General features: G+C 40.8%; 1 protein-coding gene across 3 annotated transcripts in view; it reads right to left on the bottom strand.

Annotated features, from left to right (window-relative positions):
- The window catches only part of GRID1 (glutamate ionotropic receptor delta type subunit 1), an 898,770-nt gene that overhangs the window by 373,429 nt on the left and 502,285 nt on the right, over positions 1–23,056 (bottom strand). For all 3 annotated transcript variants that reach the window (XM_074999453.1, XM_074999454.1, XM_074999455.1), the window contains exon 4: positions 12,121–12,326. In XM_074999453.1, coding sequence (XP_074855554.1) covers positions 12,121–12,326 — 206 coding nt within the window. The remainder of the gene's footprint in view (positions 1–12,120; positions 12,327–23,056) is intronic.

Here is a 23,056-nt window from a genome sequence, read left to right as displayed (position 1 = left end):
GTGGGGGCTACAGCTGTTGACAAAAATGCTGCATTTGGTCGACTTACTGGTGACAGAATGCCTTTGGAATCTGGACAGGCCGCGGGGTTTGCCAACAAAACCCACCAGCGTAGACATAGCCATCATGTTTCATTGAAACAAATACAGTGAACAGTAACAGAGAGGAAGCCTTGCTAGTCTATACACTATCAAAACAAAAAGCAGTCAAGTAGCACTTTAAAGACTAGCAAAATAGTTTATTAGGTGAGCTTTCGTGGGACAGACCCACTTCTTCAGACCTGGTCTGGCTATGGTCTGAAGAAATGGGTCTGTCCCACAAAAGCTCACCTAATAAACTATTTTGCTAGTCTTTAAAGTGCTACTTGACTGCTTTTTGTTTAAATACAGTGAACATATTACTCACATGAGTTCCACTTACTCTATTACAGGGCATTAAGGAGAAAGTTACATGTAATTGCAACCATACAAATGTTTGGCTTACAACCTTCAAACCCCAGTTATGCTGTCTATCAGATAGTTCTTTCAAAGGGAAGTCCTATCAGCTGAACAAACTCATGTAAGATCCAACGTAGTTTTCAGGATTAAGTGACTCAGGACAAATGTAACCATCTCCCTATTTTCTTTTCCTCCTATTCAGTCACTGGTTAGGAAAAAGAGACATTGTGCACATGCACATGAGTGATAGGAAAGGGAAGCTGCAATTGCAAAAGTTATCATACCTCTATTAAACTTGACCAACATGCACAGGAGGAATCTAGAGAGAAAAAGGGGGGTGGATACGGCAGTAACACAGATTAATTACAAAGCAAACATCACACACTTGGGTGTTTCCCTTACCCCTCCTTACAACCACGTAAGTGATAGGAGCATGTAGCACAAACAGTGCTAGGAACACTGTCGGTTTCAATGAGAAAGTACAAGCCATAATAAAGCTGGTAAGACTATTATGGCTCTGAGTAATTTCATATGATAAAATACTTGCTGGTACACTTTGCTATAAAAGATATTTATGAAACTATCAGAAGAGCTCGGCCTGAGCATTTGGAAATGGTAGAGTGATATGATTTAGTGATGTACAAAAATGAAGTTTAAAAAAATTAAGCATTGTGATCATTGGTGGTATGTTTCCACTATTTTTCCAGAGGGCTTAAACCAGGACTGAATGAGGTCCAATATCTGCTTATGGTTCAATATATAATAAGTGAATTATACAGGTAAGATACACAGAGGTCAGTTAAAAATTACTTCATGCATGCAACTACTCCAAGCAAAAAATCCTAATTCATTATAATCAGTATATTTTTACTCAGAGTATAGAACAAGAAAGCATGATGGGACAGGTGTCAGGGAAACCTCACAGTCTGGGAGCCATTAATCTTTGGCATGAATAATAGTAATAATAATAATAATAATAACAATAATAATAATTTTATTATTATTATTAGTGAAGGGAACAAGCATAGAAATACAGGTTGAAGGCGCAATGGTCTTTGTCCATTACCACTGTTTTACCGTCCCACAGGATCAAAGAGAGGACTCACAGAGCTCAACATTGCCAGAATTTAGCCAAAAAAAAAGCAATGGTAGCAAACATATGAAGAAATCCACAACCACCATAGAAAGCATATGGGAATTATCAGCCCTCAGGAACTCTGAAGAGTCAGATGTCAGAAAACCCATGGCCAGAAATGGGCACGGGGAAACATGTCAGCCAATACTGCATGTTCCCTGAACTCTGAGGTGAAGCAGCCCTGCAGGTTCTCAATTGCAGGAATCAAGAGATGCCTTCTGGATTCAGGTCTGGAGCTCATGTTGGCCACAGTTCTATTCATATTCATCTCCACATGCAGCTGTGTGGCATAGTCTAAGCAGGTCAAAAGGGTAAGCTGATCTGCTGGGATGAAGAGTTAGAACACAGAGTGCCTTTATCACACTTCAGAGTTTGTTATACCAATTTACCCGAGTTGGCATAAATTTTGGTCTCAGCTCTACATCCAAACAGCTCGGTGATTTACAATAAATAAGTAGGGTGACCATCAGCCCCATCTTTGATGGGACAGTACCGCCTTTCAGGGGTCAGGAAGGCACCCTGACTTATTTTAACAAAAGGGCTAGTGGTCCTGTATTCACACCCCTTGCTGAGCTGCCCTTCCCCCAGGTCAGTGCAGCGGCAGCTGCAAGTACCAGGTACTGGCCGGAGAACATGTGTAGCATATATTGACCAGCCAGGTGTGCAGGCAGCACCAGGAGAGGGAGCTAGGAGGGGCCATGCCATAGGGTAAGGCAGGATATGTTGGTGGGCAGGGGAGTAGTATGCATCCCCCACAGTCCATTTTGCTGTCCCTCCAGCCAAGGAGACCCCCACCCACAAGGCAGGGCTCCTCGCAGCTCAGGGAAGCTGAGAGTCTCACTAGCATGGCCTGCAGCCCTGTTCATGGCTCCTCATGGCTCAGGGAATCTGGGAGCTGCATTCGCGGTGCTGCAGTCTGTGATGGAGTGTGGGGGGGGGGTGAGTGTGAGAGAGTCAGGCTGTATATGTGTGTGTGACAGGACGAGCAGTTCGCCATGGCTAAGGATGACCCCCTGGGGCTGTAACTTAAGCTGGCAGGTAACACCTCTGACCTGAACAAAGAGCAGGGAGGAACCGAGCTGGATTTTGGAATTGGAGTGGGCAGTTAGAAACTGGGGGGAGAGAGAGCTGGAAGGCAACCAGCCTGGCTAGGGGAGAAGCTAGACCCCAGATGGGGCACCCCTTGGGCTCCTCTCCCCAGGATGGGTTGGAATGACTGTCTCTGCTGGCTGGACTGACATCTCTGTGCTGAGCTGTGCCTCTGTTGACTAATAAACTTCCTGTTCTACCTGCTGAGTGAGAGTCACTCCTGCCTGCGGACAGGGTGCAGCGCTTGGGGACCCCTGAACCCCACCATGCAACCCTGTTGCCAGTGCCTCAGGGCATGAGGCAGCCATGGAGTGCCACACCTGCAGGGCGATAGCTCCCGCAAGGCAAATGCCCCTGGATCTTAGGAGCTCCCTCGCAGGATGGCAGCCCCAGTTGCCAGCAGCACAGGACATCCAAAGAATTCCCCTGCAATAGAGAGGCAGCCAGTTCCCAGCACCCCACAGCGTGAACAGCTGGGGTGCCTTTCAGTGTGGGGCAGCTGTGGAGGAGCCCTCCCCTCTCCTTGGAGCAGGAGCCTTATTGTGTCCCATTACTTGTACCTCCGACCGCATGCACAGCCAGCCCCCTTCTCTGCCTGGCTGCATTTCTGGTACCCCATGGCTCGGCAGCCGCTTCCATAGCCAGGGCAGTTCCACCCAGGGTCCCCTGCCCCCATGCGGAAGCTGCAGCCCCTATGCCCAGCACCATGACTGCGAGACAGCAGCAGGAGCTGGGAGTGTCAGGGCTTAATCCTGCATTCCCCATGTGCTCCCTGTGGAGGAGAAGCCTCTGGAGCCCAAGGGGCAGAGTCAGGGCCAGATTAAACTCCTTTGGGCCTAGAGCCTGAACATTTATGTGGGCCTTTGGGGGGCAATGGAGCACAGCACAGGAGCAAGAGGCAGGCCCTTCTTAAGAGCAGTAACCATCTACATGTAAATAGATATTTTTAGTTTTTAACCTATTATTAGTTATAAAAATTCAGTATGTCCTTGTAATGGGTGCTCAGTAAACAGTATTGTTTTTTGAAAGTTTGTATGGCATACATCTGATTGATTTCCATTGAACTCACTGAAGTTTGAGTAATTTTACCAGTGTCCCATGTTTGGCATAGGGAAATATGGACACCCTATAAGCAAGCAAATACGAATATCTAACAGAGAAAACAACATTATGTGATGATGATGCGGGCTACTGAAGAAATCCACAAACACTGCAACAAAAATATTGGAGAGCAATTAAAAAAAAAACACCATTGCAAACACTCAGGTACACAGGTAAAGCATTATTGTCAGCATTCATGTTAACAGCAAGGCAGACTATGTAAGAGTAAAATAAATATCTGCCATATTAAAATTCATGAGAGGTTATTAAGCCAACCATTGAATTTATGTGAGTTTTCACTTCAATGAAGAGTGTTTAATGAATATCTTATTTCCTGCTAACTTTATTGAATCTTCCATCATATTGTGCTGCCACCTTTTCATGTGAGAGCCACACACAACATATTTAGTCATGCTGAAAATGAGATTTATGAGAGATTTTTTCACTTGCTCATGATTAATTTAGCTGCTAATATTATCAGAAAATCTATCAGAGTTTCCTCATCTAGGTAACTTTGAAATTCTTTGTTCAAAAGGGATAGACAACGAAGAATGTAGAAATCTAGGATTATGTGGGTTTGGATTAATTTTACCATCTAAAATCACCTAACCAACAGACAGTTAAATAGCCAGAGGCTAAATGATCAGTGGCATAACTGCACAGAAAGCTAATCATGGCACAGTAAACTCTTTCATATCCGGCATTCTATTATCCAATACACTCAAATAACCGGCATATGAACCAAAAGTAAATGTTAGTTACGTTTTCCATAAGTGCAGTACAGTGAAAGTAAATACAAATAAATACAGCAAATATAGGATAAGTTTACAGTGTACGATACTATTGTTGTTGGACAATAAAGTACTTTGCATACTTTTTTATTTAATTTCTTTATGTCTAATCTTGTTTATCTTTAGTGTTCTGCATTGCTAAGCATACCTCTTTATTATCCAGAATATCTGAGTATCCAGGAACTTCCCGGTCCCAGGGCTGCCAGATATGAAACAGTTTACTATATACCAGGGAATGAATCTGAGGACAAAAGCCATTTGTCAGATCCAAAATACTAGCAAGCATTTAAATGCATTAGGCCAGCCAATATTCTCATGCCTTATACAGTATTAAGTTAAAGAAAGAGTAATACTGTGGTAGATTCTAAATCTTGGAAAGTCCACCCACCCACAATGCCTACTTATGCTTTTGTATTTCCACAAACCTGTTATTTTCTTATCTTTGTTTCCTGAACACCCACAAACCTGCCTCTACTTACTACTAAAGCTGTATAAATGGATGCTGCTTTGCAGTTTTCCTCTTAACTATCGTTAAATTTTTCAAAATCTGATGAATCACAGATAGCTGAGTTCAACAAAAAAAGTATTTAAAATATAATAACTTAAAAATAACAGAAAAAACAGGAGGGTGGTATACCTCGACTTTCCTAATTCACATAAAATAATGTAGTCTCTTTGCAAATTGCCTACCATTTGTATTAACGTTCTAATAGCTATTTCAATATGGATTTTCTGATGTTTTGTTTTTGTAGTACTCTTCCAACTGGATTACTTGAAGCGAGACAAATTCTATTATTCTGTTAAATCACCAAAGGAAGAAAAAGTGTGTTTAAGCCAATTTACCCAAAGTTGGAAAACAACTTTCAGTTCAGGTTTGAGTAGTTAAGGATTGTTTATTTTTGTTTAAATATTAACTAACTATTTTCCTTTTGAATCCAAAAGGCCCATTTGTCCAAAACATCACCAAGGCCAAGTAATATTTTAGTAACTAAGGAGGCACAATACAGACCAAGTTAAGTTATAGCAATTTCTTACAGCTCTACTCAATGAATAATTATGGCTTCCCAACAATTTTAATGGCTGCTAGCTTGTCCACAAAATACTAGCTAATCACTGCTTTTCATTTAAAGAAATATATTAAAGGGGGGGGAGATGAAATACAAACTTCACAGAGCAAATTCATCACAAATGTTCTCTATTTCAATATAAATCACTTTATAAACAGCATATATATAATCACATATGGGTACAGAGATATAAAGTCAGATGTCAAAAATGATTGCCAAAAGCCAAAACGTTGTTGTTATGAAACAGGATTTCCAACTGAACTTACTATAAGAGATCGAGGATATTTATTTCCTTTTTAAAATGATTTCACAGAGATAAGATTCTTTTTCTTTGGAGGATAGGATGTTCAAGATACTGATTTTCTTTTTTCTAATTCCTTAAGGTGTCACTTCATGGGGAATACAGAAAGATAAATGCAGTTTCTTGCAAACAAGCTAGCACAGAGGGGTAGGAAGGAAAGACAACCACAGAGGTCAGCAACCCCAAGCATGTCTGCCATTTTGTTGATTTTCATCAGCACGTGAGGCAGGACCTCAGCCCTGCCCCTCCTCCCCCATGCAGCTGGGAAATTGCTCAAAGCCATGCCACCTGTGGATTAACAAAAGGCCAGCTAATGCTACTAACTGCTACCTAAATGGCAAAGCTCTGCATCTTTATTTATTAATGAAGCTGTTGTAAGTAGGACTATTAGTGACTTTAAAAAGTATCACGGGCACTTGGAATGTAAAAAGAGTTCAAAAGGTCAAATTTTGACATTCTTCCTTGGAAAGGTTGCTGACCTCTGAACCACCATATGCCAGTCTGAATTGACTTCTAATGCTGACTCAGAAGCAGCTCTTCCCGACTCAACCATCTGACATGGGGGGAGTATAAAAGTGGAAACAGAGCAATCCTTGAACTCTAGTAAGAGGCTTTACCAGATGCGGAAAATCGAACTCCAGAAGATCAAACATGTCACGAATGATTGCAGGGAAGGGGTTAATATTCCTGATGTAACTTGAATCCCATGTGAGCCAATGGGAGTGAAGTATTTTTTTTTACACTGAGAACAACTGCAGCTTTTGAGACTTTTTGTCTGCGGGAGCAGAGAGAAAGTCAGGTGAGAGATGTCTGCCAGGCAATTTGGAATGAAATCAGAAATATCCTGACCATCGCAAAACTAGCCCTCAAGGTATAAGTAAAAGGAAAATGTATAATGCAATCAGGTTACGATTATTTTTAATTTGGTTGAACTGACTACTCTGTTTTTCTCTTTTGTGTTGTTGTTTGACTTGATGTTTTTCTCCCCTATAACTTTTAAGATGAATCTCAGGGAAATGATTTTCTCTCTGTGCAACCCCATGATTTATTTTCTCTTGTTTTGTGAATAGATCATGTTTTTTTAAGCAAACAATCTGATACCTGTGCCTGAGAAGGGTACACAGCTATCAAGTTATAGCCTACTGTTCTCAAGCCCTCTGCGGAGGTGAGAATGAGATTGGAGTTCTAACCACAGAGGGCATCCCCCCCAGTGTGCCTGCCTGGGTTAAAGGGGTCTCCAAGGACTGGGGTGGTGAGCTCCACCCGACAGGGTCCAAAGGATCTGCGACCTTGGGAACTTTGCAAATAAAGCCTGTATACAGGCAAGGTGTTTTTAAGTTTCTGTGGGGCCCCACTTTCTGCACTCAAATTGTGGAGTGGGGAGGAACCCCGATAGACCACCAGCACATCCATCTTCCAGTAAGTATAGACAAGCCCTAAGTTTCACAGAGCTAAAGGCAGTGAGTTCCATTATCTTCTGCTACTGATTAGATCTTGCCATTGTCTAATACCCTACAGTTTAAGATCTACTGGTCTAGAGAAGTGACAAATTAAAGCAAAATAAAATGTATAGACAAAAATTACCTTATCCTGCATTAAGTGATTGAGACAGCCTATGACTTGAAAGACAAATCATTAAAATGCATATCCATTGCATAACATAAATGGGTAAGAAAATATATCTAACGCATTACTGTACTTCTACTCACTCTTTATCCCATATGTTGTGACACAAAAATCATCAGTCTCCATTCATTCACACACAAAAGCTGCAGAAAGTCTTGAAAAAGACCATCTGGATAATGTAGTGCAGGAATAACCTCTGAACAAGTTCAGGAATAATCTCTACACTGTCTTCAAGTGTTTCATTTAGTCTACTCTTGAACATCTTGAATGACAATGCTTTAATCACCTCCTCTGGCAATAGGCTCCATTGACTGACTGACCTCACTGTTAGAAAGTTTCCTCCTTTTAGGTCATTACTTCCCATCGTACCATCTATAGCTACCTTAAATAATTCCTCCTCCCTCTCCTCCTCCTCTTAAACTACTTCTTCTAGGTATTTGTTACCCTTTCGTCAAGTTGTATGGCAAATTCCTTACAATTGTCTTTAAAGGTCATGCTATCTAATTCTTTAATCATTTCTGTCACTGTTCTCTGAATTCTCTGAAGTTTAGCAATATATTTACATAGCGAAGAGATTTTAGCTAAACACGTGGCCTGTTCATATTCAATGTTTTTAGGAGGAAAGCCAAGAACTCACCACACAACTTTAGCAGCAGACCGGACTGTGGATTTCGCTACTTGTGAGAGTCCCAACTGCCAACAGAAAAGCCCCAGGAAAGAAGAACTAATTAATGGGTCCCCGGCTCCTTTCCCCACCCGCACACTGTGCACTGGAATGCACGGACTATGTAGCGTTTCCATTTCCTGTGTGTCCACCGCTTTAATCCAGCCCAGCTCCTGCACAATGACTCTGCAAAAGTACCAGTCCACTACTAGAGGGAGTTCTGCATATGAAGATAAGGAGATTATCCACCTCTTGGTGACTGACATTCGTGCTTAGAAAGGAGGCTCACTGCATTGAGTTGAGGTTTATTTTACCCCCAAACCGAGCATGTACTGCAGGGACTGGCAACTCTTGGCATGTATCCCACTCTGGGCATGCAAGTCCATTTAGAGTGGCATGCAGTAGGGGCGCAACCCTGCCCTTTCTCCCCCTCTGCAGCATGAGAGGGGGCAGGAGTCTGGGGCCATGGCCAGAGTCCCCGCCACACACCCTCTGACACAGATTGGAGCTGGGGTCAGAGCCCCACCACACAGCCACAGGGCAGGCTGGGGTCAGAGCCCCACTGCACAGCCACGGGGCAGGCTGGGGTCAGAGCCCCACCACACAGCCACAGTGCAGGCTGGGGTCAGAGCCCCACCACACAGCCACGGGGCAGGCTGGGGTCAGAGCCCCACCACACAGCCACAGTGCAGGCTGGGGTCAGAGCCCCACAGGACAGCCACGGGGCAGGCTGGGGTCAGAGCCCCACTGCACAGCCACAGTGCAGGCTGGGGTCAGAGCCCCACAGTACAGCCATGGTGCAGGCTGGGGTCAGAGCCCCACCGCTCAGCCATGCTGAAGGCCAGGACCAGTGCCTCACTGCAGCACCACAGTCAAGGTTGGGGCCAGAGCCCTGCCACAGAGTCCCCACTAGAGTACAGGGCTGGAGCCCCTGTTGCTACCGGGCCAGAGCCAGGTGCCCCCACCACAGCACAGACCAGGGCTGGAGCCAGAGCCACAAGTCCTCTGCTGCGGCATGTTGACTCTGCTAAAGCACAGGGCTGGAGCTGGAGTGTGGGGTCAGGGCAGCAGTGGGAGCTGGCCTGCCTCATGCACAGCTCTGCATCTTTATTTATTAATAAAGTTATAGTAAGTTGTACTGTATTGTAAGTTGTAAAGTTAGTAACTTTAAAAAGCATTGGACCATACATGGGGTCAAAAGTTCAAATTTAGGCACTCTGCCTCTGAAAGATTGCTGACCCCTCTTGTCGCGCACTACTATATTGAGTTGCCTGTGAAGAGCTTCAGTACACATTTTCCCCGCTTCCCCAGAAGAGTTCTCTCTCTCTCACACAACAGTCTTAACAGAAAATGAATCTTGAAAACTCATGGAAATGTCAACAATCCCTGCTGCAGTGAGCGTGGATTATCACTGAACCAGGCATTAGGGACACTAAGCCAACAGAGGAGAAATGATGTCTAAATCAATTCAAGATAAGCCTGAAATAAAATCCTACCACCGCAAACCTCTGAGCTTTGGAACGTTTGGAACACTGACCTGGATCTGAATTCCAAGGTTGGTCCCCCTCTCTCTAAGCGTAGATACCAAGTATAAACATGCCTGAAGTTCCAGCAGAAAAGTGACTGGGTTTGAAATCTGGATCCACTTTTTTTTTTTTTTTTTTTTTTTTTTTAAAGCTCAGGACCTGATCAAAAATGGAGTTCTCTCTCTCATTCTGAAGTGTTTAAAAGGCAGAGTACTTCTGTGTGCTGATTTCAACTGAAAGTGTCTGTGAAACATTCTCTATGGGATTATGTTATAGCAAATCACACCACAGCCCTTGAACAGTCTCAAGATACGAGATGAGAATATGATTCTTACAATAACAGAAATGTAATTAAAATATCTTAGGTATTGTTTAAGTATTTCTATGCTCAAACATTATCCTGCACTCAATCAGAACTTTATAAGTATCCTCATTGACATTAACTGAGTTGGTTGTGAAGTTTTCAGTGAAACATTTTTTTAACTCGAGAATTTTTCCATGACAGGAAAATTGTTTCCATTGTTTATGTAATGTTCCGTATGAGTATTTCCAAATGTATAATTTTTAAAGTGAAGCTTTCTTTCCTTAATACTAGTCTTCTCCTCCTTCTGTCTGCCTTGAACACCATTTCTCTAAAATAAGTAAAAGACAATTGATCTGAGAGCTGCCACTCACTACTCTCATAACCTGTATCGCATACAATCTTCATTTGTGACTTGCATGATTATAGAAGCATGCTGCTCCACAAAATCATATATACACCCTACAAATGTAAGAGACATATTTTGTCCCTTTTAAGCACAGTCCCTGCCAAAACATGGTTTCCCCTGACAGCATATACTCCAATATCCCAAGCCTTTGGGAAGTCAATTTTTATTATTTAAATTTTCTTTTGTAAAGTTTTTCGGAATCAGTCAAGATTCAATAAAAGAAGATTGTCAAGTAAATTACTTCTCATTTCTGCCCCCAGTTTTACTCCTGCAGGGATGTGGAAAAATATCAGGATCATTAGCCTTAATACCTATAATACCATACTGCTTTGAGGAAGGGCAGAGTGGTAAAGTGGCTTAATGCATTACTCAAGCTCTAGATGCCTGCAGGGCTATTGTCCTTTCAATGTAACTCTTACTAACATTTCTGGGAATTATGAATATTGAAAGGAGACAGACTTTAATATCTGGCTGATGTTAGAGTGATATGTAAATGGTGGTCTCAACTTAATACCAGTTTTGGATATTTCATTTAGACCGATCCAGAAACCAACCCAAAAATCAATCTCAAGTTGGCCCTCCAAGGAAAAAACAGACAGGAAGTATTAGCTGAGCTCAGCACAGCTTTCTGCAAACTCTTTGGGCTGAATTATAATTTCCAGTGCTTACACATAACTCTAACTGAAGATGCTGAGTCTTTTGTGCCCATATCTGAGGACAGAATTTGACCCTATGCCTCAATATTCCCATGCTCTTCATCTGCCTTAGTCATCTATGGTAAAATTAAGCATATTCATTAAAAATAATTACACATTATCACAGTTTAACATAAAAATGAAAGGTTTATTAATACTGATATGAACCAAGAAAACCACTAAACAGTGACTGAACTAATTCAATTTAAAGTGATTTTATTTTTAATATAGCAGGCTTTCATGTAGCAACTCGCTGATAACTGGAAATAGGCCTTAAATATTTGAATTTCACAGTTCAGTTCTCTGGTGGATTACAGCAAAAGGGCACAACATTTAAGGGCAAATTCTTAGCGAGTCTGAATCACTGAAAATATGCTAATTTACACCTGCTTAGGATCTGACCCTTAGATTTCAGCCCCTTTACACAATAAGCACTCCAAACTCATTCTCTGCTTCATACTAGAAAAAGGTGGGGAAAATAATTAATACCAAAACAGTAGCCAATGGTACAGTGTTAATTAAATCTTTACCTAACAGCTACAGCCTGTTCCTAATTAGCTTCACTGATCTCGAGAAACCACTAAGAACTAAGGCGACCAATATCTTTGACTACATTTGTAGTTTAAAAAAAAAAAAGTGATTCTACACCCACACAGAGTGCATTCCGCAGACCTTTGCAGTACAGACATGAACAGCATGAATTCCTTTTAGCAAGGATTTGTGAATTTCTATGATAAAGACAACAGTCAATGATAAATACAGATTTTTTTCCCTAGGATTATGCATTGGCCTTTCAATTAGCTTGCAGTATTTATGTAATCGGAAGTACATTACAGCCATTTCTATGAAACTGGACATTGAGTAAGATACGTAGTAACACACACACCCCTTCAAGATGTGCTGGTTTGGTTAGTCCAGGTTACATAAAATATTATGCAAGTTTTTGAAATGCATGATTCTAAAAAGAACAATGCACTAACCTCATTGATGAAAGTCTGGGCTCCCCTGGGGCTTAGAAGTAAGATTGCTCTTCTTAAGGTGTCACGGTAGCGATTCAACTCTTCAGTTTTCATGGTAGTAAAAAGGCTGGCAAAAACTCTGCTGATGTTTCTGTCCACCTTTTGTAAAGATACATCAAGTCCTAGTCTTGAGGCCTGGTCCAGAAATCCCTGTAATCCACGAATATCTGTAAAACAGAAACAATATCACAATCTAAGACTCAGTTTTTAAGTTAGAGCACAGCCCTTACCAAATCAGAAGCAATGATAGTATGTTGCCAAGTATTATTATTTATATTACCATAACAAAGATCCCATTGTGTTAAGAACCATACAAACAGTAGAAAATGATTGTAAGTTCTTTGGGGGCAGGAAACTAATTATAAAACAAGAGACAATAGACGTTTGCATACAGACAGGAAACAATTAGATGATATTGCATTGGTACGAGCACAATAATCAGCTGCTGTCACATATTTTGATCTCTCGTTTTTCTTTCTTCTGATACGCATTTCGCACTTCTGCTCAATTGAGTGGGAGTTCCCCGTGGACAGCACTTGATTGATAGTGAACAACCAAAGTTATGTAAAATCACAATAGGATCATTTCTACACATTTCCTCCACTCTAAAACCAGAGTGGAATACTGCAAACAACTTAATGTGTAGCTGACATCAACGTCAATATGATGTGCACAGCTCATCTCACAACAGAATGTGACCAAATCATAAAGCTGAAATTGCATTATCTTGTACACTGTCTTTCTTCTGGACACAAGACTTAACGTAGAAACAAATTGCAGCATAACTGAAACAGAGTTAACATTACACTGGTAGTCTACTGGTCACCATAAACATGTGCCCCATTCTGAGTAACTTCATCCACAAATTCATTTTGTTTTATACATACATGAATTAAGTTGATCAAAAGGTTGTTAAAACCATTTTAGGTTTTCTATAAAGCAAATTAAAAAAAAAAATCAAGTTAGCTACATCCCATGGATTCTTAGATCCACAGGCCAGAAGGGACCGCTGTGGTCATCTAGTCTGATGTCCTATATAATACAGGCCATCGGCCTCTCACTATTTTTCTTCTCACTGGTCAATGATTTTTGAAGTCTAAAAGTCTGACTAAGGCTGCATGGAAAATGGTAAGTACTTTTGTGAACAATTTTTGAAAGAAATGAACTTCTTATACAAAACAGAAATTGTCAATTTTTGTCAATGGGGAAAATTAAAACATTAAAGTTTTTGAAACTTGTCAGAAAACATAAGAAATGAAAACTTTTCCCATTTCATTCTAATTAAAAACATTAATTTTACTTTTACAAAAATTGGACCAGATTTTCTGCTAAGTGACATCTGTTGGCTGATAAAATGGATTCCAGAAGCATAGCCAACAGTCTGTCTACTGTTATTGAGTGTTGATTTGCAGTTGTTGCTATTTACAAAGTCAACATTTGCTAGCGGACAAAGGGTAACTCAGAGGAAGCCGTGCTAGTCTATACACTATCAAAACAAAAAGCAGTCAAGCAGCACTTTAAAGACTAGCAAAATAGTTTATTAGGTGGTCTGAAGAAGTGGGTCTGTCCCACAAAAGCTCACCTAATAAACTATTTTGCTAGTCTTTAAAGTGCTACTTGACTGCTTTTTGTTTTGAAGGGGTGACTCAGATATCCTACCAATTTCTGATTCTAACTATCGGGGGAAATGGCAGGTTAACGTATCCTTTGTGTCAAAGGTTGTTGGCAACTACTGAGTTGATCAGGACATGGGGAAGAATGAAACACAACTAAAGGGAAGGGTGTGAAAGTGTAACCCAGACAGTTATTTGGGTCCAGGAAGGTGTAAAAAAAAATTTAAAAAAAAAATCAAGTTAGCTACATCCCATGGATTCTTAGATCCACAGGCCAGAAGGGACCGCTGTGGTCATCTAGTCTGATGTCCTATATAATACAGGCCATCGGCCTCTCACTATTTTTCTTCTCACTGGTCAATGAGGCTAAGGGTTAGGGTTAGGGTCATGACACACAACAAATATTCAGGATTGTCCCACTTTCGCATCTATGTTTTGACATTGTCCCATTTCTGAATCTTCTTGTCTTCCACCCCTAAATGTGGAAAAGAAACTGTCTGCAAGGATGTAAGATTTTCCCTTTTTCCTTCAGGCTAATAGCATCCCCAGTAATCTCCCAGATCTCTTAATCACATTTAATCCTGAGTCCCTTAAATCACTCACCTATACTGGCCACAAGCTGTGATGCAGTTACAAACTCCACTAAATAGACAGTTTTTAAGTTCCTCTCCTTATTAACCTACATTCAAGCCCTCAGGATACTGTGAGGAACACAAAAAAGCTCAATAGACATCCGGTCAATCTTGCTCTGAAGGAAAAATCCCTTTCTGACCTCAAAGATTATTAATCAGTCAGACCCACAGGATCTTGGTAAGACAGATCAACGTATAACCACAGAATGGCCGCTGGATTTTCTGTGGGCTAAGCCAGTCCCTCTTCTCCCTTTCTCTCAGTACTCCAAGCCAAGTTTAATCCCTGTTCGTCTCATCAAATACCACCCCCCCGCTGCAACAGGAGACATTTTGAATGGCAATAACTTTAACAGTATCTTCAATGTAAAAACAAAAATAGACATGATACAGTTTTTCCTTTAACCCATGACTGCAATAACATCAGAGAATTACAACAGGAATGTAAAGACATGGACCAGCTCAGCAAAATGAAACTGTGTCAAATATTTTTAAATGTTGCCTGACAACCACCCAAAGTAAAAGCATAATTCCAATAACACAGTGCAAACCTCATTTTCTGAACTCTGTTTAACTGAAATTCCTAGTTAATCCAAGCTATGCTCTTTCTAATAGGTTTGTACTGAATAAACCTCAGCAGGCAACTTCGCAATTGCTCAAAATGTCACAGAATTTTGCAGCTCCCAAGGCCAGAAGTTAAGTTTTTGCAGTACTCCTAAATGAAGAACTCTTACGAATTCATTCTCAACACCCGAGTTTTGCAAGACTGAAACCCATTGAAACTGCATACATACAAGTGAAGGAATACAGTTATCCCACATCTCACTGCTTGCTCAGGTTCCAGACTTGCAATGTTGGCCCCACTGAAGTTAACGGATGGTTTGCAATAAGCATGCTCTAAGGCCACCAGAGACCCATCCTGATTTTATCATACAACTAGGAAATTTTGTAGGGCTTTATATTTTCAGAACATTACACAACCAGATCTTCAGTGTAGGTATGCCAATTTATACCAGCTGAGAATCTAACCACATACATGGCTGTAGCCTGATAATCAGTGATCCAAGAGATTAAATCCGAAATGCACAGAACAAAAAGTACCATTTACTTCTGCACCTGCATACTTGTTATTCAAAACAAAATTCTTGGTAGTGTGATTAATTTAATTTCAGAAAAGGCATATTTACAGAGATATTTCAGAAAGGAGCAGAAATGAGGGCAGGGATGTGCCAAATGGAGCAGATATTTCAATGCTTATTTAGGTCAAGTTTATCTCATATGATAATCAGCCAAATGAATTCCAGCACCAAAAAAGATTGTATTCGAAAGGAGACTTCTGATGACATAAGAAGCTGAGTCATGTAGCAATTCTGTTATATTTCTACATGTGCATTGCATTTGTTTAGGCCCCCAGAAAAGTACAAGAGGTTGGGGGAGATGCAGAGAAAAGGGCAGAAAGAATATTGTGTGGGCATTTCCAGAAAACACCAGAAAATAATTGAGCATTACTACACATTGTGCAGACACCAAAATAATGACATATGACAAAGCATCATTGTTTATAAGCAAAAATACATTATTTATGCTGTCAGACTGAGGTTTGGATTTTGCAAATTTAAATTCCGTAAACAAGCCTTCATTATTACATGTTGGCTGTGGCCAAACTAGCCCCTCCTTTCAGGGGGGCTATAGTAATGTGGCACTTCAGAAGATGCTAATGAGTCCATGAATATGCAGCACCTCATTAGCATAATGGCAGCTGTGCACACTGCCCATGTAGCCGGGGGCCATTTGAAATAACCCCCTGATTTTGAAAGCCACTTCCTTCCAAAAACAAATGGGAAGAAGGGGCCTTCAAAATCATATATTAGCATCTTCCAAAGTGCTACATTACCATAGCCCCCTCCAAAAGGAGGGGCTAGCATGGCCATAGCCCTTTTGTTGACTTGGTTTCTGGGACTGTGATGCTTGAAACACAAAGACTGATTTCTGAATGCTGTCTAGACCTTCAAATATTACAACAGAACATGACAAATACTAAGCAAATTCTATGTTTTTAATTTACTTATGATATGTCATTTTATGTCAGCACCTAAAGTTATCCCTGAGCAAAGGGACATTGTTTGCAAAGATTAACTGTGATGCTGTTGTTTTGGATTGACTTTTCTTTGTGTTTTCAGCTGACCATCTGAGCTACTGGATCAAAAGAAAATAAAATGGTAGAATTGTGTGAAATATTTGACACATAAAATAAAACTGAAACTGGAGGTTGTAGAGGCATTTCTCCCCCAAGAAAAAAAATCAACAAAGCCTCAAGAGTTCAGACATATTTTGTTTTCAAATTGAACTTGACATTTGAGCAGATCACAAAATCATCCTATAACCAAGAAAAGTGGCTAGTCTGATCTGGAGAAGTCCTACCCAAGAATCATATGCAGAGGAGGGAGAAACCTAGCACAATATCTGACCTTCAGTTCTCCCTAGACTAGTGCTGGGCAAAGCAGAGGCCATTCACCAGGGTTAGCCCCTCACAGGCTAGTAGTGCTATTTACCTGCATCTCTGCAGATATGGAGTCTTGTAGCCCCAAGATCACCATTCCCAGACCGAGACACTGCTTCCTGCAGCTTCCATTGACTGCGAATGGTGATCCGTGGCAAACAGGAGCTTCAAGCAGCCATACTTACGGAGGTGCAGCAAAATAAAGAACCAGTGGCCCACCAGGAGCTAACCCTGGGGAACTGTGTCTGGCCCATGGGCTGTTTATTGTTCACTGCTGCCCTAGACAATATTGTTGTCTTTTTATTTTCTTGAACATACAAATCACACTCGTAAGATTCATGTGGAATCTACTATATATTTTGGTGAGTTTGTCTGTCTGATTGGGAATGCCTCCTGAATGGTAAGAGCTATGACCTCCCAATTCAATATACAGCTTCCTGTTATCATAACTTAAAACGAAGTAAGAATTTGGTTGTGCCAGGAATGGGATTGCTTCTCACAAAACCAAACTGAAAGAGGCAGAATCACAAAATCAAATAAGTGCTCAAAACAGATATAACTGAATATGAAAGAGGCTGAAGCAAGATGAAACAGAGAAACAGGATTGAACCTGAAATAGGACTACTTCCCAATAAACCTTACAGAAAAGAGATAAAACCTCAATAAACCTTACAGAAAAGAGATAAAACGGAGAAATTTGGAGTAGTGCCTTTTTTTTTTTTTTGGCACAGCTAAAATCAATGGTTAAGGTTTGAAAACCAGAAGAAAATGTCATTTGAAACCAAATTGAAAATAGCCTTTTTTTAGTCAAACATAATGAATTATAAGAGATTATAGGGATGAAGAAAAATATACTTGATGGAATTCCTATTTTACAAAAATACTAAAAAATTAAACAAAAAATTAACATCCCTCTTCTGAAGAAATCCAAAATAAAAATTAACTTCATAAATATAGCACTGTATTTTTCAAAAATACAATCATTTAAATATAGCACATGCATTTTCCTTTTACTTTAAAAAAAAACAAAACTTGAGTTAAGGACCCAAGCAACACTAGGTATATCTGCTCGTTAAAAATAAAACAAATAGCTTCCATAAGTACTGCTGACTAATCATTTTCATAAAGTCTCTGACAGTGTTTGGTTTGAGAGTCTATTTCAGGCATTGCCTTCGGGAAAGAATTATATTTAATGAAATAACATGATGAAAACTGATAGCCATAGGTCCATTTCCTTTACACGTCATAGGAAGATTCCATCAATTCAAACTCAATCAAGGTCAAAACTTATGTTTAGAATCCATTTCTCCTCCATGGCTGCACGCAGCCAGTAGGGGCTTTTCAAGTGGTCACAGACCTCAGGGGCAGTGATTGTGGGGAAGCGAAGCATCACCTCCTGACTCTTGCTCCCCCTTGCCCTTGGAGGCACCACCCTCGACCTCCTCTGAAGACAGGTTGGACATGCTTTGTCAACATGGTGACAAGGCAAAACTTACCCATGGAAGGAGCAGAGCGGCCCCCTAGAGTGGTCTGTGACAAGGTGGGGTGGTGGGCATTAGGAAGCCTGGTGGCCTGGACCAATGTTCCACCCTTGGGGCTTTGGGCACCAACACCCAGCTCCAGTGTTTTGAGTGCTGACCCCACAGTTCTGGCCACAGAACCCTGGTCTTTGGCCGTGGGACTTCAGGCTCTAACCCACTGGTGACACAGCAGTGAGCTCTGATCTCTGGCTCTGGCTGTGCAGCACCAACTCCAGTGGTAGTGGTTGGCCTTAGATTCTGATCCGTAGCCACTTGCTCTGATCCCTAGCCCCAAGTGCTAAATTAGGCCACTGGCTCCTAGCCACAGCTGCGTAACAGCCTCTGACAACCCTTGGCTCCAGCAGATGCTAACCCTAGGTGCACAGCCATAGCGACAGACTCTGAAACTGGGCCCAAGATGCTGAGCCTGTGTGTTGGCCAAGTGGCACAGGGGGCCAATCTTGGGCTCTGGTGGTTGCTAGTCCTGGCCATTGATCCCTGGTCCTAAAACAAGAAGTGCCAGTTCTTTGAGTACTTCAGGGAAAAAAAATGTCAGCATGACCAACAACAAGAGCTGGCGGAGGAATGTTGAGGCCACCAAAATTTTTGTTGTGAGAACCCATGATTTAGAACCTTCCATGAATGAAAAGCGACATATTGTAACTATGTATTGTGGGAAAAATTTAAGAAGGAACAGCTGAGCAGCTTTTGTTAGCCTTTGGTTTTCCAGGCATATTTGCACTGCAGAGAAATCAATGTTTGCAATGATCTAGCTCAAGGGTTTGCAACCTGCAGCTCTTTAAAGACTTCTTTGTGGCTCCCAAAAGCCTTGGGTGAACATCTAAAAGCCCAACTCATATCTAAATAGCAAACAATATGTGACCGCGAAATGTTGGATAACTCCTGCTCTATTATGTACAGTGCATTGTGTAATGTGTGTGTGCATTGTTCTTAAAATAGGGGTTACAAAAAAGTATGTTTTGACATTTATAAAGGTCTGTCTTATGTTCACATGCACTGTGGGTCTTGGATTATTGAGTTATTTACCGAACTTGAAAAAAAATGCTCTTCTTGCTCGTTTGGTTGCTGACCCCGATCTAGTTGCACAAAAATGAACAACTTGTGCATGCAAAAACACACATACATTCTGAAAATGGGAAGCAGCTTTTGAAAATTTAACATTATAAATTTTAGGTTTCTCAAGACTCTGCACTACGTATACATGGGGAACAAAATGACACTACATAAAAGTACAGTTCTGTGTATATCAGCAAAAGTAAAGTAAATTTCAGGATTTCTCTATTAAGTAAAGTGCTAATTTCTCCATGTGTAAAGTACACTAGCTCAGTTAAGTTAATGAGAAATGGGCAAACCACATCTGGGAAAAAATTCAGTAAAGGAAAGTCTCACGCTGAAAGCAGCTTACACCGTCTTGTAAAGGTTGTGTCTAATCAATTTTGTAAAACAGAAATGGGAAATATATTTTCATATTTCCAGACCACCATCTTCCTAACTGCTAGGAATACACCAGTTTGCAAGACTTCAGATCAGACGTAAAAGTATTTTTAGGGTTGGATCTCTATAAATTCTATTCATATTGATGTATCAATCTACTGCAACTAATTAAATTTAGAATGCTCTTGATTGCATGACATGTATTTTGTCACTGTGGTTGCAAAACAAATATCTACTACAAAAGCAACTTGCATAGCAAAGAAAGAATTGAGAGAGAGATGATTCCTTGCCTGTAAAATGCTGGATTGTTTGATTGCAGAAATTGGATGACTTGATTTTTAAAAACAGTTTTTTCCTTAGTAACAGAGAGGAAGCCATGCTAGTCTATACACTATCAAAACAAAAAGCAGTCAAGTAGCACTTTAAAGACTAGCAAAATAGTTTATTAGGTGAGCTTCCGTGGGACAGACCCACTTCTTCAGACCATAGCCAGACCAGAACAGACTCAATATTTAAGACACTTAGAACCAAAAACAGTAAGCAAGGAGGACAAATCAGAAAAAGATAATCAAGGTGAGCAAGTTTTTTCCTTGTATATCTGTTACCTTTTATAATTTTTCTTATGTAGATAGTGTCCTGAGCTGTCAAGCAGCTGTGATGTTGGCACAGCAAGATGCCTGAGGATTGCCCTTATGGAAGGAAATCTCCTAGCTCATGTACAGCTGGTATAGTAGCTTTACACTAGCATCTCCCTTCCCCGAAGTAAAGGAGGGCAGCCTGCTAAAGAGGTAGTCCCTGACCAAGGACACCTTGGAGTAAATTAGAAGAAGCTTCAGAGGATGGAAGGAATATTAGTTAATATGGCTTCATTCTCTGTATCTTCATTTTGGTCCTCCTTCACCGAGACTGTTCGGCTGGACCAGCAAATCTGGTCTACGGTATCTGAAGCAGCTGACATTGTATTATTTGCAGTACACTGGATTTAAAATGTTCTACAAAGATCCTCTTTTCGCCTGAATGTTAGAAAATGGGAGAACTGTACAAGGAGGAAGGTAAATGAAGTGGAGAGGGAAATTCCAGCTTCTGAGTTATCTGGTTTACTGGTTTACCTGCATCTGACGAAGTGGGTCTTTGCCCACAAAAGCTTATGCTCATACATTTCTATTAGTCTATAAGGTGCCACAGGACCCCTCACTGCTTTTGCAGATCCAGACTAACACGGCTACCCCTCTGATACTGGTTTACTGGTAGTGGATCATAATCAATTATATTGCTGTTCTTTTGCTGACCTTGAGTATTAATTGGATTGTATTTTCAAGTAATGTCAAAAATGACTAGCAGACATTTATAGCTCATTTTAACATTTATATACTTAGAAATAAATACAAATTATGCATTTTCCCAAAGTCTTAACACGGAAAATAACAACAAATTTTCAATTTGTTTCTTGTACACTGTCTGTCAAGACAATACCTGCAATAGATGATGGAAAGTTGCATCTGTTTTCTCCCAAATTCTTTCTTTTCTTTATTGAACATACCTGTGGCTTTCTTACTGGGGCATCAATTGTGAGTGCTGAGCAGGCTAATGGCTTTGCTACTTCACTTAGAAAAATAAAATTATGAAAAGTCAGGTACAAATACCCTTGTAAGCATATCTATTTGTCAGGGATTAGGACATTGGCAGTCTGACTTAGTGCTTAAAAATGATGCCTGGCCTCGTGGTTAGATCTGGGAACAAGGGCTGGAAGTCACAGGCACAGACCCTGATATAAACACTCAATTCTGAGAGTGAGAGGTCCTGAGGAGCAAGTCAATCTTCATGCTGCGGGAAGACAGCCATAATTCTGACACTATAGCACTAACTGAGATTTGACTAAATGTGCATTTCCCTGAGTCAGCCCTGTTTTAGAGCATAGTGAAGGAAGCACTCATTGATGTAGCAAACTGGTAAGTATAACACAACAAGTACATAGTACCAAGTGATCAGCATTAATAGAAAATTACACCCATAGGGAAGTCTTATGATAAACAAAACACGAGGGTGGACAGATATTGATTGAAAAGTGAGATATGCTAGGCCACAATCCTACAAATACTTAATTATGTATATATATACACACAAGGGTAATCCATTAAAGCCAAAAGAACTTCTCATATGAGTAAAGTTATGCAGGTGGTTAATTATTTGTAACACTGGGACCTTTAGTATTTTTTTAAGATGCAAATCAAGGCATCAAATGTAGAGGAGCACATGACCATACTTTACTAACATCACACAGTCCACAATCCCAGCTCTGAGACTTTTTAAGAGCATTTTACGCAATGAATATGCATGAAACAAATGAGATAGTAAACCTCAGCACAGATTTTCATAATGGGATGTACACATAATTTGCTGGTGCAGTTACTATCATTGTGCAGTAATTCTTCTTGCAAATTATGTATATTCATTTTTATATACACACACTTATGAAAATATAGGAGCATGATGGTGATTAGTCAGGCTACAGTGAAACCACAGTCCTACCACTCGAAAATGAGCCCTAAAAATACTGTCTCAAACAGCAGCTTTTTCCTTCTGTTTGTTTTTCCTGTATCTCTGAAACCATAACTGAAGGTGCATGCTTACACAATCTGTAAATATTGTTCTCTTGTTAAAATCTCATTATGTGGTAGAACTACATAATAGCATAATGGGAAAATGGAGTATCAGAGAATCATAGAACAGTAGAAGTGGAAGAGACCTTGAGAGGTCATCGAGTCCAGTCCCTTGCCCTCAAGGCAGGACCAAGCACTGTCTAGACCATCTCCTGATAGACATCAATCTAAGCTGCTCTTAAATATCTCCAGTGATGGAGATTCCAGGACCTCCCTAAGCAATTTATTGCAGTGTTTAACCACCCTGAGAGTTAGGAAGTCCAAGCTAAACCTTCCTTTCTGCAGTTAAAGCCCATTGCTTCTTGTCTTATTAGCTGCGTCTACACGTGCACGCTATTTCGAAGTAGCGGCACCAACTTCGACGTTAGGCGGCGAGACGTCGAAGTCGCTAACCTCATGAGGAGATAGGAATAGCGCCCTACTTCAACGTTCAACGTCGAAGTAGGGACCGTGTAGACGATCCGCGTCCCTCAACGTCGAAATTGCTGGGTCCTCCATGGCGGCCATCAGCTGGGGGCGT

Source organism: Carettochelys insculpta, chromosome 7 (genome assembly GCF_033958435.1).
Source record: "Carettochelys insculpta isolate YL-2023 chromosome 7, ASM3395843v1, whole genome shotgun sequence".
NCBI classification, from domain to species: domain Eukaryota; kingdom Metazoa; phylum Chordata; order Testudines; family Carettochelyidae; genus Carettochelys; species Carettochelys insculpta.
The sequence above is the reverse complement of the archived record's forward strand: the minus strand, read 5'-3'. Positions and strand labels throughout refer to the sequence as shown.